A 19,895-nucleotide genomic window follows, 5' to 3' on the forward strand; every position below is an offset into this window, starting at 1 on the left:
TATTTTAAATCTATTCTATTCAATTTGTTTTTAGCGTAGATCGAATCTTAATCCCATTACGTTCAATAACTTATAATTGCAATGTATATAATTCCAAAAAACCCGTGCTTTACATTTAAATTTGTAATTTTCAATGTCATCTATTATATAATGTATTTTACATATCTGAAAAAATTTAGTGTTTCAAAGTTAGTGTGATAAGTTTTATTGTTTGCGGTAAATAAGTATTTTCTTTAATCTGTGTACATTTGTTTTTAAACGCAGGCTTTCTGAACACCGACCAAACTCGGATTGTGATTTCTTCGTTGAAAATAGATAATTCTCGAAATACGTTAACATTATACTTATAACGAACTCCAAAGTGTAGTGGGTTACCAATTAAACAGTTTTGTGTGCAAATTAATAAAAAATGGTAAGTATATGAGTTACAAACATAACAATTTTTGTTTGAAAAAAATGGCGCTAACTAAGGTTATAATTTTAGTCTCACACAATTTTATTGGTACAACCGGGACCAAGGCCTGAGACAAGGACATACTCGGACTACGAAAGCGTCAACGATTGTATGGAAGGTGTCTGTAAGATCTATGAAGAACATTTGAAGAGAAGAAATCCCAATACGCCGACTATAACATACGATATTTCTCAGTTGTTTGATTTCGTTGACCAGGTAATAAATTAATATATTATAAACATACAACATATACAAAATCGTGGTGATCACTGTTTTGATGAAATCATCAAATTTATCGTTATAAAAGCCGAAAACGCGGTTAAAATTAAAACTGTCTTATCACACATCTGTTCAAATAACATACATCAATTTATACTTTGCAAATCAGTTTTAAAGTAACTCGATATGCTTACCATCGTACTATTAAGCCAAAGTTAAAATCTTTAATTACTATAGAGGCATTACACTTTGGGGGAAATACTTCAGAAACTTACAACTTCAACCAACTTGAGAAAAACTGGTGAATCAAACTTCAACAATTGTTGTTTTCAAGTGAAAAATGCTGTGTTAGCTATATTTTATAATACTTTTTTATTAATTTAGTAGTATATATATCTGTTATATGTTTTTATATGAATATACTACTAATTTGATTCTTTAAAAATAGAATACTAAAAATCTTTTGTGTCTATCCTGTTGACATATTCATTTGTCTGAAGCCTATCAAGGGTCATGCTTACCATAAAAATGCATCATGATTTAAAACTGACCCAACATGTATGATTTCAATTCAAAAGGATATGAGGAAGTAAAAATTTGGCTTTCAAGATTTGTCCTATAGCTTGAAATATAGCTTGAATAGTGTATTATGAATGAAAACAGCTAAATAGCATTGAAAAAATTTAATAAAGGATTATGTTTGTATCTCCACCGACAGGTTGTCCATGGGTATTCCTTATTTTCGCATAACTTTTTTTGTGCAGCGGCTACCCTTAAACCATCAATATGTTTTACATATATATAACAATTTAACAAATCTTTCTTTTTCTCCTAAAAAAAAAAATGCAAGTAGTGTCATGTTTTTTTGTCTTCGTGGGGTTCTGGATTTTTTTTCAGCCATTCTGTCTTGTAGTCCCTTTTGACCATTTTTCTAAAAGTGTTTTCACTGTCATCTGTATAAATTAGGAAGCCTTTCATGTAACACAATGTTGCATACATTACTTTATAATGAAAAATAATATTATATCCCCAGCTCGCAGATCTCAGCTGTCTGGTTTACCAGAAATCAACGAATACATACGCACCCTACAACAAGGATTGGATAAAGGAAAAGATATATGTACTTCTACGTCAAGCGGCCGGTCAGAGCGACTGAATCTTAACATCGTAATTATACATTTGGTATCGTACTAATTCTTGTAAATAAAAACCTTTTAAATAATTGTGCACATTGAATAACGAATTTTTTTAATTACCTTAATCTTAAAACATTTATTTGATGTATTTTTTAATACATTAAATACGTCCGAGAAGTGATAGGAGTTGACATTAAAATGTACCGTCTGGAATAGCAATAAATTTGTAAGAATTAAAGTTAAATATAGATGTACACTTCGTTGACTTATATCTGTCTTGTTGTTTTTGTTGTGTATTGGTTTGTGGTTCATCAATAAAGGAAATATTTATAAATGGCTGGAAATTATAATAGTATGGTCGGCAAAACATGTAAATGCTTGTTGTATGCGTTATAAAAATTTGTGCAAGAATAAATAAAAGTTAATTATAACATATAGAAAAAAAGTGGATTACACTTATACACTTTTTTTCTGGATTTCTTTTCTTATTATGTTTTTAGAAATTCTGTCGAGTCGCACACACGGAAGTCTCCTCTCGCATCACAAATAATGTTATCTTTTTCTAACCGTAACCGGGTTTAACAGATGCGTGTGCCTGCGAGCTCGATCAACATTTATAAATTTTTTTTTTTTGACTATGACTGACATTTAAAGTGACTATGCTTGTTTTTTTCTTTATTGATGGCACGGGTCGTTTCCCGCCTAAATTTCGTCAGCTAACAGAAATACAGATACATAATAAATAGTCATGCTTCAATTATATCATTGATGTGCTTAGTTTTTCACTTATTTTGACGATAAAATTTCAATATACATTATTATAATTTGTACAAATTATAAAATATCAACCAAACTAATTAATTAAATACTTAAAGGGTATTTTATTTAGTTAAGGGTGGGATGAGCGTGTTCGTGTGTTTATATAAATTCCTTAGAAGCATTGAATGTTTAATGTAGATTGGGTGGGTAAGTTGGGTTAGGTTAGCGCTCAACGCGGCTAGAGCAGCTTGATTGATAGACAACTAACAATTGTTATGCGTATTTCTTCATCATACGTGACATTGGTGAAATAATATATTATATATATATAAATAAAAGTGAATAAATGTTTGTCCTCTACGCGTTTCTAAACACGTGATCCGATTGTTATGAAATTTTGGTGAGTTGTTCTACGTACGCCGGAAAAGGTTCTTAGTCAAAAAAAAAAACTTTTCTTTATATGTTTCTCCTTATTTATAAATTTTCTATGTAGTCTCATTTTACCCGCGTGGAACCGGGACGGGCAAGCTTGTATTTAAAAATATCTCTTTTACCATTTGTACAAATTATAATTATATAAATACTATATAAATAAAAGTTTATAAACACATGCGTTTATATTCTATTATGTATAAATGTCTAAAGTAATTAAGGGGTTGTGTGTTTTAATATTTTTTGTATACTCAATGTTTTTCTCCCTAAACGTGAGAGCTTGTAACGTTTCTCAAAAACAATGATTCCGTAACACGTTATATTATTTAACGTATTATCACCTAATTGATAAACCGTTGTGGTTTTGTTTTTTAGTAATTAAATAAGGATGCTAACCTATAGCGTTGTAGTGATATTTTTAACACATGTGCGTGTGTGCGTGGCCTCGCTTTGTATTTAATAACTTTGTTATAGTATTTAAAATATTTTACTAATAATTTTTCGTCATTAACGTTTCACTCAAACGTTGCGCTCGAATATGTCCTTGATATTGTACTCGCACAGATTGAAAAGAGTAATTATTATTATAAAAGTCTTATCTCAGTATTTAAGTGGGACATTGTAAATAGAAATTGAACACCGGCCATCAATGAGAAACGTAAACAGGCAATTTCTATGTGTCTTCGGTTATTTGACATTCGAAAGACGAAGACAAAACGTCGTAATACGTTTAGAATTGTCGATTCCAATGGTAGGAGCGCTAAATATAAGCCCTTGAAATGTCGTGACGTCATTGGTCGTTTGTTATCTGCGATATTCATTATGCGAAAACTTTATAAAGACTATTGTTATACTCGTTTTCATTATTTAATAGATTCCGTAATCATCGCATCCCATGAGCTATTTGCCATATAATCTGTGCCCCGTTTGTTAGTACAAACGTAAGACATTGTGCTAAGAAATAATTGTTTCATTATGGATTCTTGGATAATTGCGTCTTAAATGTCGGCGATTTTTTTTATCAGAACTTTGAAAGTAAAAAGTTTATATAAGTAGTTTAATGGCGCAGTGTTGTATTCAAGAACAGTCTGTAGTGTATAAAAGTAGATTTATTAAAGTAACAGCCTGTGAATGTCCCACTGCTGGGCTAAAGGCCTCCTCTCCTCTTTTTGAGGAGAAGGTTTGGAGCTTATTCCACCACGCTGCTCCAATGCGGGTTGGTGGAATACACATGTGGCAGAATTTCAGTGAAATTAGACACATGCAGGTTTCCTCACGATGTTTTCCTTCACCATAAAGCACGAGATGAATTATAATCGCAAATTAAGCACATGAAAATTCAGTGGTGCTTGCCCGGGTTCGAACCCACGATCGTCGGTTAGGATTCACGCGTTCTTACCACTAGGCCATCTCGGCTCGGCAGAGTTATTAGCAAATCGTATTTAATATGTGAATATAAGGTCCAATCCTTTTTCCAATGGAATCTATTGTAGTTTTTTTTATAGAATAGGTAGGCGGACGAGCGATTGTAAGTGGTCGCCACTGCCCATAGACATTGACATTGAAAGAAACGTTAACCATCGACAATGCGCTGCCAACCTTGGGAACTAAGATGTTATGTCCCTTGTGCCTGTAATTACACTGGCTCACTCACCCTTAAAATCGGAACACAACTATAACAAGTACTGCTGTTTTGCGGTAGAATATCTGATGAGTGGGTGGTACCTACCCAGACGAGCTTGCACAAAGCCCTAAAAACAGTAAAGCCTTACCAGTAGTTTGCTAAGATCCATCCCATTAACCATCTTACTATGTTTAAATATATATATATATATATATATATATATATATGTATAGTGAATGCGCCATTATCAACAGCCACGCACACGCTTTGCACAAAAAGTGCACACACATGCTCTCTCTCATCTTGGTTAGCGATTCTGCGGTTCAGATAAATATTGTAAGCAACCTTTATTTTATAAATAAAGCGTATACTAAAATTTTGTTTACAGCTACTTAATGTAGCATTTTTATTTTATTTAAGTTCAGTAACATAAGTGTGAATTCGTTAAGTAAAATTCAGTTTGTTAATTTAAGTTGTAAGTTATGATTAAAAATTCTTGTGAATATGAATGTTTTTTTTTTTAATTCAATTCACCACACTACAGTCAGGTTGGAAAGGTTTTTCGTTTGTTTTGTTGTGTACTGTCAAAAGATTAATTAATAAATAAATATTTTTTATATATAGGAACTTATTATATGAATGAATTTATTAAGTCCAGACATTTCGTAGTCAGCCTCATCCTTTTTTCCATTGATACTTCGTTTCGATATTGTATCTGAAGCCTCGACTCTACCCTGTAGGTTATGTTCCTCTTTAAAAAACACGTAGACAAACTTTTCTCCATTCCTCGACAGTTATTTATCTTTATTTCTTAAACATATTACGGTAGATGCGGTCGGTGCGTGGTCGATATTGTTTATAAAAGAAACCAAATATCCAGTTCGGCGGCCATTTATTATAACCCATCATAATATGACAACTTGATTTGCCGCCCTTTTTAAAAGATCATGTTGCCAACTTAAAAATATTAAAAAAAAAAAGTTACCACTTAACAGAAAAATATTACGTCATACTTATTTATAAATTATAACTAAATCAATGAAATATGGTAAAACAGAAACATAATGTAAATTCTATACTAGAAATATAGAATATTTATCAATTGCCTTCATCATAAATTGTAGGAAGTTGATATAGGTTTGTTTCGATTGAGAGACTTTGTAGACATGACAACGAATTAATTTTACGAATAATTTCCTTTTATTTTAATTTAATCTTTAATCCTGATATTGGAATAAGCTATTACACATAGGATAGCAATCCGACACTATGAGTACAGCCGAGACTTGGTATTGTAACACTCATCGAATTGCGAACCGGTATTGAGCATTTATTCTAGACATTAAAATATAATAACAATTGCACCTCTAGATGATTACTCAAATAATTTTAAATAAAAGAAATCCCATTATAATAATAATAATAATAATAATAAAATAACTTTATTCACCAAAAAGAAACAAAGACAAAAAAAATTAAGGTACAAAACCATAAAAAAAGAATTAACAATATCATATTTCATAATTTGGTGAAAAGGTCGTAGTCTCAGCTAGGCTGCTTTTCAGTCTACGCCTTGTACATATGCTGCAAACACAAACGTTACATTCAGTGCAGTAAAAGGTAAAAGAAGATAAAATTACTTAAATAATAAAAGTTAATACAATTTTATAACACGCTCAATAGTGAGGTTTTTTTTTTTTTGTTAAATTCAAGAAAAGGAAAATATTTCATATTGAATAAAAAATGAAAATAAAATAATAATAATAATATTTAAAATATTCAAACAAATAGAGATATATGTTTTAATAAATTACAATATTATGGAGTATAATAAATAAAAACAGCTTCGTTAATAAGATAAATGTATATTGTTATTATAGTAATGATATATAAGGACCACGCACACATTAAAGTAGAGAGCGACGGCGGAGAGGTTTCAAATAAAAAAAAATATTCTCCGATCTAGAATCTCCACTTTTATAAGAGAACCCCCTACACACAAGAGGCAGTTAAATATACAAATAATTTCTTTAAAAAATCTACTAAATTATATTATAAGCACGTAAAGCCGTTGGTACTCCGCCTGAACTCTTTCCGGTCGTGTCCTTCCCATCGGACTATGAGAGTGAGGGAATAGAGAGTGCACCTTGCACGTGTCCTGGGCAGTTGGCTTATCTTGAGATATCCTTGGCCGAAATCAGTTCAGAGGACATTATTATTATATTGTACTCGTAAATAAAACACTACCTAAGAATTAAATTTGAAATATTTATTTCTGTGAGAGACAACATTTTACAATTTTGGTAAAATCTTATTACCTAAGAACTAACTTTACAATAAACTATTCCATACAACACACAATTCAAAATCTTATAAATAAAAGTGCACTATCTAGTTTTTAAACGAAACTAAATTCTAGATTTATATATTATTTAAGACATAATTTGGTTCCTTTAATAATTTCAAATGTGTTTTCTTTTTAAATAATGATATACAAACATAATACTATATATATATATCGATTACAACTTGCTGAAAATGTAAACAGTGATAAAGTCATTAAAGTAAAAAAAATATATAAAAACGAAAATTTAATATTGCATTGTTATTCATTTGTTTACATTTTCTACAAAGTATGTAATGAATTTCATAATATTTTTATGTTGCTAAGATAAAAAAAAGCAGGTTGTATATACAATATATACTTTTAAATAACAAAAAAAAAAAAAAAAACTAGCGCCCTGTCGAGTAAAACAAAATATATTACAATATTAATTATCTTTCTATAGCTTAAAATTATTTTAAACTAGAAACAGATCTAAGAGTTTTTTTTTTTTTAATATCCCATTAGTGTCTTTGTCTTTTAACAATCTGTCCCGTTGAGACAATTTTCTAATCTTATTATAATAATAAACAATATTTTGTGATAATTTGTTAAAGAAAACATTTTTAATACTGTATTCTGTCTGTTTTATATATAATAAATGTTATAACAATATCATAAATAAATTGATTTATTGTTGTTGCCCGAATTATAATCTAGGGAAGGCCCAGTGCCAAAATTACAATGTTGCTAGTTTATTATTTAATTCGATTCAATACGAAACAAATTTAATATATTATATTTCCACCAACCGGCATGGAGTAGCGTGATAGGAATTAGCTAAAAAAATTCTTCTAAGAAAAAAAAGGAGAAGAGCCCTTAGTCCGGCAGTGTGACATTCATATATTACAGGGATAGTCACAAGCTCACAATAGTCACAAGCAATGGCATAAAAATTCCAGCTCATTTGCTTGATAATAACAGTTTAGCAACAGATTAAGTAAAATAAAATATTGAAAAGAACGTTTTAATAAACTTAAATATAATAAGACAAAAAAAATGTTACCAGCATCGAAAATAAAATAGATTGTCGCATATCAATAACATGATATTAAAAACGAAGGGCAGATGGTGTGTTCGGTATAGGCTGAAACACTATACCTTAGATATATTGACAATTGATGCGATCGTCAATATCACTGCGGAATTGACAAAACCATTTCATTGTCGACAATGAAAACGTCGCCCAATTACAATCGCTTTTTGATAATCAACCGAACATGTTACCCAATCCATTTCCGAAGGATTTTATTAATTTTCCATGCTATGTACATAACTCCATAGAGAAAGGGTAATGGGAAGGGATAATGTATGTGGACAAGTCGCAAATGAGAAACCGCGACTCAGAAGAAACAAATCGTTGGATTTATTGAGCATAAACAGATGTTGTCCAAGTCCATAAGCGAATATTTAACATTAGCTGATGAATTAATAGATGGAAAAAGTTTATAGAACTCTCAAATGTACTTTTCTTATATAGAATAGGTAGGCGATGACACCTGATGGTAACTGGTCACCAATGCCCATAGACATTGGCATTGTAAGAAATTTTAACCATCGCTTACATCGCCAATGCAATACCAACCTTGAAAACTAAGATGTTAAGTTTCTTGTGCCTGTAATTACACTGGCTTACCCTTCAAACCGGAACACAATACCGAGTACTGCTGTTTTGCGGTAGAATATCTGATATATCTGACATGTGTTTGCACGCCCGTCTGTGTAGGTACCACCCACTGATCACATATTCGACCGCCAAACAACAATACCTGTTGTGTTCCGGTTTTAAAGGTGAGTTGGTTTCGCATTGACAAGGAATGGTAACAATGGTCTATACGGTGACCACTTAGCATCAATTGCCATTTGTTATTAATGTAAAATTAATTTTATTTACATTAAAAAGCATCCAGTTTCTTGGGTGAGCCATTAAATTCATGGATCTGTTCTCCAAACTTTTCTACATTTGTCAATGAATAGATCGAGCGATTCTTACACGAATATTTTAGATGATTACATAAGAGTTTTCAATGAGTTTCATATCAGTTGTTTCCGGTAGAATCTGAATCTAAATATCAATGGCTGCTTTACATTTAATTTAACTTTGTTATACAACGATTAAAAGAACTGACTGAAACATCAACACCCAGTCCAAACTTCTGCGGTTAGCAGCACGAAAACTCGCATACGGGTTCCTTTTACGCAGTACGTTAGCACTGAGGAAATCCTTCATTTTGAAGAAAAACCTATTAATATATAGAAATTGTTATATATAGTATATAATATATATTAATATTAAAGTAATAAACTGGCGGAAAACAGTAATTTCGTTCGAACTAAAGTTGAAATTATTTACAAATAGTTTACAGTAAACTTATATTTATCAACTTTTTTTTATAAATAAATTCAATGTATGTGCACTATCTTACATCAACAACTTACATATGTAAAGTTATACAAATTAAGATTAAAAATATAAGTACTTACAACATCGCCAAGTATTGTACTGATTTCTAACAAGTTCTAGAGGATGGGGGGGGGGGGGGGGCAAATTTATTTCGTAATTATATTATAAAGAATATTCATGAATTAGATAAAAAAAATCCAATAGTTAATAAAACCCAATTTTAAATGATAATCCCGTCACCAGACATTCAATTCCGGAGGGTTTCCGTCGAGAACGTCTTGAGAATGGGAGTAATTAATAAAATCCGTAGTCTGATTAGAGGAGACTATTGCCCAGCAGTGGGAGGCTTACGCTGTTACTTTAATAATTTTAATCAAGTGCAATGGACAATAATGAAAAAAACTGAAATGTTAGACAAAATAACTAATTCACTTTAATCTCAACGCTCACTGGTCGATTTCAGCTGATGACGTAACAAGCGACCAATGGGCGATCAGATAACAGTTTACTATAACGGTGTGCCAATAATAGAAAACATTTAACAGCGTAATGCGAATTTAAACTTTTCACAACACAAGATTATATGAATGTTCTCGTATGAAATCGACCGCCATTTGTAAATTTCCATTATTGGCACAGATTATAATAAAAAAACCGATTCGGATGAAATTTAAAAAAAAAAGCGCTACATTACGTCTTATTTAATACTTATATTATAATCCTACTTCGATTTTTTTGCAATCGTTTAAGACATTTTTAAAACTTTATAATTTTTAATTATTACATAATAATTCTGTGGCACGGTGCTAAAAGAGTGCTTTACTTGGTGGTAGGGATTTGTGCAAGCCTGTTTGGGTTGGTACCAACATTATATCAGATATTCTACCACCAAATAGCCATACTTAGCATTATTGCGTTTCGGTTTGAAGGGTGAGCCTGTGTACAGGATATAACATCTTAAATCCCAAGATGGCGCATTGACCATATAAGTAATGGTTAACACTTCTTACAGCGACATTGTCCATGGGCTGTAGTGACCACTTACCATCAGGTGGCACTATCCGCCTACATATTTTATTAAAAAAAAAATTAAGTAGAATTTGAAGCACATTATGCCATAACTTATTTGTCCTTAAACATCATAAGCCTGATACCAATAATAATATTATAAATGCAAAAGTAACTATCTGTGTTCCGCCTTCACGGCTAAACCACAGAACCGATTGTAATTAAATTTATTATCAATCAAGCTTTATTCTCATAACCAAAAGGGCCTATATCAACAACCCTTTACTTGATAATGACCCTTATAGTACCACAGCACAGAATTAATTTAGAAAATATTGAAATAACTTTCTATTGTAGATAAGAATGTTAAATATTAAATTTTCAAATAATTTAACATTTTATAATAATTATTGATATGTTATTTATAACTTTAATATCGGACATTTAATTTACAAAGCTATACAGCCATCGTCGGCCATATTGGTTTGGAAGTGACGTCATCTATTCGAAATTCGAATTTAACAACTAAAAAATTAGGCGATTATTCGATTTAGGTTCTAATAAGAAACAAATAGATACACTTAGACATAGTTGAAAATTTGTTAATTCACTATAAATTATTTACTGAATCAATTCTGATAAGATTCTCTCTATTTTATAACTCAAAACAAGAAAAGCATGTCCGGATCGTTCTCACTAATATTGAACTTTTAATTTTAATAGATATTTATTATGTTACATACGACTATTGCTTCATTGACGTTCTTACATATGTATGTTAAAGACCAGAGACCATAGACAAACATAGATTTGTAACATGATCAAAGATAAGAGAGATGATTGAAATCCTTCCAAATCTGTTCAAATTCATTTCTCAATACTACAATTTAATAGCACGAGTATGATTTTTTTTATATATATCCCATAAAACCAACTTACATCCACTTTAGTTTTATTTCCAAAGTTCTGATAACAACTTTATAACATATTAAACAAAATTTTTAAAAAATACTAATGTTTTTTGTTACTTTTAATTTGAATTTGATTAGATGAATCTGGAAGTGCTATGTACACTTGTAATTGACACGCATATTAGATATACTATTATTGTTTTATAAATTATTTTTTTCAATGTTTTATATGTATGTTATAAGTGTGCTTTTACAAATAAATAAGTAATTTCGCGAATCCACTATGAATAAACACTCCCCCTAGGAAAGGAGGCCCGCTTGAGCGGGCCAACCGTCGGTGCGTCACGGTAGGATGCGCAAGCGATCCCGTGACGACCCTTCGACAAGACGGAGTGGGTACCGCTGATTTTTAAGTGGGTATTCCAGCGCCTTCAGTGCCGGCGAGTCCCACATACCCCCCCACCTCATGTGGGGGAAACGCGTAAATGCGTTTTTCCAGCGAAAAAAAAAATGAATACATACTACTAAATATCTCGACCAATCACGTCATTACAATTCAAGATCAACTGTGTTTATTTATCCCCACTCCTCCCATTGTAATCGACTGTCAATACATATGTACCCCACGTGTCACGTGACACTTAAAAGTCACTCTGGCTAGTAATAATTAGAAAAAACCTTCCGGACAAACTTATATAATTGAATCTGAACAAAAAAAATGTGAAACGCCTTCGTCATATACGTTTAACTCATGATCGAAATAAAATAACGTACAAAGTCTCTGTTTACGCGTAGTCGCTGTCCGATTGGACTTTTTTCTTCCTCTTCCCCTTGGGGTGCGCCTTGTACATGTGCTTCCTGAGATCCTTCAGCTTGAGGTACTTGCACGGGCACTGCTTGCAGAGGAACTTGAAGTCCTCCGGGTTCCCGTGGTTCCTCAGCGAGTGCCGGTCGCGGATCGCTTCCGATATGAAGGAACGGTGGCACGTCGAGCATTCGAATGGCTTCGATGTGCTGTGCGACTGGAAATTTAGAAAGTTTTTGTCATTAAGCATATGGGACGCTTGATGGTAAGCGGTCACCAACGCCCATAGACATTGGCAGTTTAAGAAATATTAACTAACATTGGGAACTAAGATGTTATGTCCTTTGTGCCTATAGTTACAATAGCTCACTCACTAAAATTATAGGCACTAGTTCCAGAGGCTTGACACGATGACCTCGAGGGCGGCGACCTTATTGAGCCACCAAGGAAACAGCCAAAATTAAATAAATATGACAGGATGTAAAAGCCCGTGCCGTAGCCACTTGGCCTACTGTCATCCCCCCTCTTAACACAGGCTGTACGCTTAATTGGAGGGGTATGTATATACACATAAACGTTAGTAATTCCTTAAGAACAAATAATTCAATTGTATCATCAATGTAACTTGATTGTCGAAAATGAGTAACCACCGAGTTCCTTGCCGGTTCCAAGAATCTACATTCCAAACCGGTTCTAGCTTTAAATTTTGTAAAACCACTTGAATAAAGTATACTTTGATTATATTTGATCTGTCATGGTCACTTACAACTTTCAAATGCCTCTTCAGACTGGAGTTGGTGCCGAAGCTCGTGTTACATATCTCGCAGAGGAACGGCCTCTCGTTGCGGTGTGTGCGCTCATGGACCTGTAAAGGAATAAGTATTATTTATATACAGTAGCTTAGGTACGCGGATAAAGGCCCCGGGGCAGCGATTGGTCCATTTATTCGTATAGATCATGAAGTTGGTAGGTACACAAAAATATTTAAAAATTGGTATTGCTTGTATTGGAATATAATTTATTTCATATGTTACCACTAGAGGCCCCCTCACCATTGGGGACCCTGGTGCCCCATTCTATGATAGCTACGCCACAGCTGTTATATGAATACATATTAAAAGTAAGTGGTCATAAATGTCACAAGAGTTGAATTGCTTTCCTCTTAAGGAGTTTCAAAGCGGATTATGTATCATCTGACTCGTTCACCTCAATAGTTTTACTTAACCGATAGTTCAAATTGAACCCCGGGCAAGCATCACTGAATGTGTTTCACTTGCGTAATTTTTGTTTATAATTCATTTCGTGCATGGCGATGTGGGAAGACATCGTGAGGAAACCTGCACGTGTTTTCATCCAACCCGCACTCGAGCAGCATGTTGAAGTAAGCTACGCTGGCCTTAGCCCAGCAGTAGCATATGTACAGGCTGCTACTTTACTAAACTTCCAATATAAGTTTATAAGTATATTAGTTTAGTATGTACATGTATTTATGTAATGTATATATACTGATATCATATAATTTGACGAGCCGGTTGGCATGGTTGGTAGATACTTGCCTTTCACGTCGAAGGTTGTGGGTTCAATTCCCACCCAGGATAGACATTTTTGTGCATGCACATGTCCGTTTGTCCTGAGTCTTGGTGTAATTATCTATATAAGTATGTTTTTTTTTTTCTTATATATAGAATTGGAAGGCGGACGAGCATATGGGCCACCTGATGGTAAGTGGTCACCAACGCTCTTAGACATTGGCATTGTAAGAAATGTCAACCATCGCTTACATATCCAATGCGCCACCAACCTTGGGAACTAAGATTTTATGTCCCTTGTGCCTGTAATTACACTGGTTCACTCACCCTTCAAACCGGAACACAACAATATCAAGTATTGCTGTTTTGCGTTAGAATATCTGATGAGTGGGTGGTACCTACCCAGACGAGCTCGCACAAAGCCCTACCACCAGTAAAGTATGTATTTACAAAAGAAAAATAGTATATGTAGTATATCAGCTGTCTGGTTTCCATGGCACAAGCTCTGTCCAGGTTTAATCTGGGATCAGATAGCCGTGTGTGAAAAATGTTCCCGGATATTATTATTATTATATTAATTAAGCCGAAAAAGGTTCATTCTGTTCGAACGCTGTAATCTCCGCAACTAAAATAAATGAACTAGAATAGAGGCCACTAGGCATCGCGTACCTGCAGGCTGTAGGCCTCGAAGAAGCCCTTCCCGCAGTACGTGCAGCGGAACGTGGCGCCGCGCAGCACGCGCTCGTGCGTCTTCATGTGCACGTTGAGCAGCGCGCGCGACCCGAACTTCTTGGGGCACTGCTGGCAGCCGTGCGTCTTCTCCTGCGGGACCGACGGCGCGTTAGCTCGAGCGTGAGGCTATATCTCTGTAGTCTACTCCGACCAGGGTCTGGTTGGATCTTTTCATTGGGCACGCTGGGCAAGTGCTCAGCGCCCCCGATCGAAGGGGGCCCGGTTTGGTCTCAAAAAAATCGCCATTTGCAGACGTTCCATTTTACGCATTATTCGTATCAAAATCAATAACAAAATAATTTATTCGCAAGTTTGTATAGTAAGTACCTTTACAATAATCATTTTGAGCACTAACCTGTGAATGCTAAGTCATATTTCTGAATCATATTACAATTATCTATTAATTTATTGTACCCGAATTCTGGAAAACAGTAGTCCCGTCTGCTTGCCGTCCCATCGGATTATGAGAGTTAGGAATAAGGAGTGCACTTCTATTAACGCACACAGTTGTGCAGTATTCTCTATCTGACGTAGTTAACCATGGCAGACCACCATTGTCGCCTCTGCTCAAGACGTACTCATCAATATTATCTCCAAGAACAACAAAAATCTCACCAAGTGTGTATCTCTGTGCTTGGCCAGCGAATGGGGGTGCTTGAATCTCTTGGGGCAGTCGCTGCACTGGTAGCCGGAGTCGCTGGTGTGTGTCGCGAGGTGAGCCCGCAGCGCCATCCAGCCCGTGAGGGTCTTCCCGCAGATCTTACAGTCACGAGACCGAGTCGGATGATACCTGGAAATATGAGTCAAATAAATCACTGTACATATTCCACTGCTGAACTATGTGGCTTTGTGGGTTTTTCTTGTACCCCTGAACAACGTTTATGCAAAATTGCATCATAATCGGTTGAGCAATTAAGACTTGTAAGCGTAATTATAATATTAGTTAATATTATAATGAAGTTACATTAATATTAAAAATATATTAATATGCAATTTATTTTGATCATCAATCAAAAAATCCATCTTAAATCCGCGTGTTATGTTTTATATAGTAACAGCCTGTGAATGTCCCACTGCAGGGCTTAAGCCTCCTATCCCTTTTTGAGGAGAAGGTATGGAGCTTATTCCACCACGCTGTTCCAATGCGGGTCGGTGGAATACACATGTGGCAGAATTTCAGTGAAATTAGACACATGCAGGTTTCCTCACGATGTATTCCTTCACCGTAAAGAACGAGTTAAATTATAATAACAAATTAAGCACTTGAAAACTCAGTGGTGCTTGCCCGGGTTTGAACCCACCATCATAGGTTAAGATTCACGCGTTCTTACCACTGGTCCATATGGGCTTATGTTTTATATAAGACGCTAATAAAATTCAGTTATATGATGACGTAATAAAATAATATTACTTGTTTGCTTTGTGCTGTTGTTTAGGACGAGTTTGTCTCCACACAACAGTAAATATTATGAAAACATTATATGTATATGTAATATTACGCCTTAATGCTATGTACATAAGGAACAAAATCGTATGTTTGCCATATTATACGATACATAAATTCCTTATGGTTATATTAACTAAGGTCCAAATAATGCGTTTAATTATTGTGCCTATACTAATATTATAAATGTGAAAGTTTATACTTTATTTGTTACGCTTTCAAGTCTAAACAACTAAACCGATTTTGATAAAATTTGATATGAAGCATGTCATGTCATGTCACCTCAAGGACGAACATATGTTTTTTTTTTTTACCTAATACACGCTGTCCCCTAACACGCAGGGGAATACTAGCGATACATAAGAATGTTATTTTAATTTTTTAAAATATAAATATACGAACTCTTATGTTTGTAATTGGGTCAGGTCGACGGCTAGTTAATAATAAATTACAGAAACTAACCTTTGCTTATGATTCTTCAGGCTAGCCTTAGCGTTGAACACTTTATCACAGTCCTTACAGCCGAACTTCCGCCCTGGCGTGTTCACATCGGTCACCTCGCTCTGGTTCATTCGTTCAACCACCCTCGCCTCCTTCCTCATGTTCCGTCTCATCTCCTTCTCTTTCTGAAGTTCCAGTCTCTTCTCATTGGTCAGGCCGAAGGAGTGCCATTTAGTGTGGATCAGGAATCGCTTCGGATGATTGAAGTACAAGTTGCAATGTGGACATTCAAAAAAGGCACCTTTTACCGATGCACCTGCAATTATATAGGAAAGTATTATTATGATGTCTTTTTGGCCGGTTCCGATCTAAATTGAGATCAGACAACTACACAGGAGATATTATGAATGTGCGCCGCAAACATAGATAATCTATTCAAACACTCTCATAGTCTTGAGCCGGTTGGCGTGGTTGGTAGAACACTTGCCTTTCACGCCGAAGGTTGTGGGTTCGATTCCCACCCAGGACAGACATTTGTGTGCATGAACATGTCTGTTTGTCCTGAGTCTGGGTGTAATTATCTATATAAGTATGTATTTACAAAAAGAAAAGTAGTATATGTAGTATATCAGTTGTCTGGTTTCCATAGCACAAGCTTTGTACAAGCTTAATTTGGGATCAGATGGCCGTGTGCGAAAAATGTCCCAGGATATTATTATTATTATTATTATTAGTCTGGTGAGAATATAACAGTTTTAAGTTTTTTTTTTTTTAAATTTATTTATTGCCTCGAATATTCCTGCCAACATTAATAATATATATTTTTAATTAACAACAATGAAAGTAGAGAATAATATTATACAAAATCAATAAATAATTACACATTAACAATGTACATTAAAAAATCAATTAAAAAATAAAGCATTCATAGTGGACGAGTAAAAAGAATTAAAAGTTTATATTCTCTGTTAGTATATTATGTATTTCTTATTAAATATTTGTTCACAAGTTCGTTTCCATATCATGAAACAATGATGCACAATTTGAGAATCGTATCATTTTATGAATACTGCTCACAGCTTATTATTTAACAGACTGTATTGATAACCTTTCTTAATAAATGGGCTATCGAATGCTAAATGATTTAATTCGAATCAGACTAGGACATCCTGAGATATGCCTGTTCGAATAAGCTCATCATCTTTATAGTAATAGTTTAGACGAAGAAAGGGGCATGGGGTATGATAAGTAAGACTTTTTTTATGTTGGTACGAAGTGAATGTGCAAATCACCCGATGGTAATCATCACCATAGACTTAGCATCACCAATTTAAGAATTAAGATGTTATGTCCCTCGTGCCTGTAGATACAATCGCTCACTTATCCTACACATCAGAATGCAACAGTACTAAATATTGCTGCTTAGTGATTGTATATCTGATGAGTGGATAGTACCTACCGAGCCAGGCTTGCATAAAACCCTACCTAGATAGAATACAAGTTAATTTAATAATCTCACCATTCCTTATAACTTCTTTGGCCACATTAATGCTATTTTCAGAATCTATTATATCATTATTCGCCACATCTTCATTTTGTATACCGAATATGTCTCTGTGAAACGGATTCAAGTGTTCCATGTCAATGATACTCGGTACGACTTCGACTTTTATAACAATCGAGTTATCTATTATTATTTCATGTTCTTTGTTCGCATTATTGTCCGTCATCAAAGGAGGTTTAACATCTTCACTGTCCGATGATTCTGCATCGCTGGCACTCTGACTATCCTTATTAGTTTTAGTCTTATTAGTTTCATTGTTGCCATTGTCAGAAGTGATGGTTTCCACATTTGTATCATTTTTGGTGACATTCTCGTCTTCAGCATCAATTTTATCGTTACTAACATTTGTGCTTTCTTGACTTGATTCGTCATTAGAGTAATTTGATGGTGATGGTGAATTTGATTGACTGTTTAATACTTGACTACTGTTGGATACCGACACATCTGATCCCTTTAAATTAGATTTATTCTTGTCTGTAATATCTGGGTCATCTGAATGGCTGTCCTGGCTAATGTAATCGCTTTTTCTTGAATTTGATGAATGTGACAGTATATTTTCAATCATTTTAACGGTATTCTCCAAGCTGCGCCGCCTCGAATCTTGGTCTTTTAAAAATCCTTTGCCTATATCTGAACTTATGTATGGGTAACTTGTACTCAAATTGGTTTCAAGGTTTTGTGGTTTAGGAATATTAAGATTGTCTGAGAAAGTAGGTTCTGCTGTCTTATGAGGGATAACATCTACCGGTTCCTCATACGTATTTACAGGTTTCTGTGCAACATTTGGGTATTTCTGTAATTTTGCACTTAGATCAAGGTTGTCTACGTTCCCTCCGTTTTCATGCTTATTAGACGGTAGATTTATTTCAGGACTTTGATACGGATTTGAAAAGATGTTCAGCATTTTCTGAGGTTTGTTGCTTAAATCTATATTTTGTTCGTAGTAAGTTGGCCGCGGGGATACGAGTCTCTCTTTTTCTATGTGAGAATAATGATCCATTTGTTTGTGCACTTCTGGTTTGGATTTAGGGTTCATATGTAAACTGTAATCTGTATATTGTCTAAAATTAGGTTTATAGTATGGATAATTGTTACTATCCATGCCCATTTGTTTGTGAAAGGCCTTAGTTTGGACCTGTGGTATGTTTAAGGGCTTATTGACACTGTGCTCTTTGTGTTCGTTATAAGGATCTGGCTTACCATATTGATAGCCGAGCATGCTATGCTGGTCATTGTGCATGTTTAGATTCATTGGCAACATGCTCGTTTGCCAACTGTTATGCATCGGATTAGGAGCTACGTTACTCGGTTGGAAGCCAATCGGGTGAAAATTTTGAAAGTGACTCAAATTAGTGTTCATATTTAAACCATAAGTTCCATAATCCGGTAAATTAAAGTGCGAAGTCGGCTGAGGCGAAGGATGGGCGATTTTACCCAAATTATTTATATTATTATCAACGTTCATTCTATCGTTCATCGATGTCATGTTTGTTTGAGCGTTAACATTCATTGGCACATCGCTTCCAAACTGTCCTGTATTATGCAACATTGTTATAAACTCACTTAATCGGCTTGTTTTAGTTTAAAGTAATTAGATCGACACAAAAACACTACATAAACACAATCTCCGATGTCCATTTTGACATTCTCATGTACACTCGAACCGATAAAATGATTTTTGATGTGGGAACGCCTGTGCTATCGTATATTATTACCCGAACAATATAAAGAGGCTGCTGTGTATAAGCGCATAAATAACACTCTTTGCTTTCAACATTGATGTAAACAATTGCTATCCTTTTTCTATACTTGAGAAATGGTGTTTTTATCTCTGTCTAATTATTTCGATAAGAGTACTATCTAGTAAAAGACTGTATATGACAAGTCGTTTAGTTTTGCGCAAGTTATATCAATGTTTTTTTTTAATCTTAAATTGTTTGTTAATATTATTTAAAATTGAATTAATACTTTACACAAAATAAAATAATATAATTTTTGCAAATGTTATATAGTGCTAAACTTTTAACTTAAAATAACGATAAACTCCGTT

At 34.1% G+C, this 19,895-nt stretch overlaps 2 protein-coding genes across 3 annotated transcripts in view; one reads left to right on the forward strand and one right to left on the reverse strand.

The window, feature by feature from the left end:
• The first annotated feature begins 266 nt into the window (after nucleotides 1-266).
• Nucleotides 267-19,895, forward strand: part of LOC126778940 (enhancer of rudimentary homolog) — a 238,256-nt gene continuing 218,627 nt past the window's right edge. The window contains exons 1-3 of one of the 2 annotated variants that reach the window (XR_007670250.1): nucleotides 267-412; nucleotides 485-670; nucleotides 1,707-4,267. Coding sequence is in view for 1 of the 2 variants with exons in the window: in XM_050502694.1 (XP_050358651.1) it covers nucleotides 410-412; nucleotides 485-670; nucleotides 1,707-1,829 (312 nt within the window). In the remaining variant the exon portion in view is untranslated. Of the gene's footprint in view, nucleotides 413-484; nucleotides 671-1,706; nucleotides 5,130-19,895 lie in introns of those variants that run through there. The other variant, XM_050502694.1, reaches the window with a different exon arrangement.
• On the reverse strand, nucleotides 7,191-19,543 carry LOC126778805 (zinc finger protein 37-like). Its single transcript, XM_050502489.1, has 6 exons — nucleotides 17,801-19,543; nucleotides 16,303-16,597; nucleotides 15,012-15,186; nucleotides 14,334-14,486; nucleotides 12,902-13,000; nucleotides 7,191-12,352 (listed from the first exon to the last, which is right to left on the reverse strand). Exons 1-6 carry the CDS (start codon nucleotides 19,392-19,394, stop codon nucleotides 12,116-12,118), a joined length of 2,553 nt encoding a protein of 850 aa, XP_050358446.1. The 5' UTR covers nucleotides 19,395-19,543; the 3' UTR covers nucleotides 7,191-12,115.

Source organism: Nymphalis io, chromosome 27 (assembly GCF_905147045.1).
Source record: "Nymphalis io chromosome 27, ilAglIoxx1.1, whole genome shotgun sequence".
In the NCBI taxonomy this organism is placed as follows: Eukaryota; Metazoa; Arthropoda; class Insecta; order Lepidoptera; family Nymphalidae; genus Nymphalis; species Nymphalis io.

Excerpts from the sequence above, each read along its gene's own strand:
- LOC126778805 (XM_050502489.1), bottom strand. The coding sequence starts at position 19,394 with ATGTTGCATAATACAGGACAGTTTGGAAGCGATGTGCCAATGAATGTT. Across the intron at positions 16,598-17,800 it reads CAAAGAAGTTATAAGGAATG|GTGCATCGGTAAAAGGTGCC; the intron begins GTGAGATTATTA and ends ATATAATTGCAG. Across the intron at positions 13,001-14,333 it reads TCGAGGCCTACAGCCTGCAG|GTCCATGAGCGCACACACCG; the intron begins GTACGCGATGCC and ends ATTCCTTTACAG.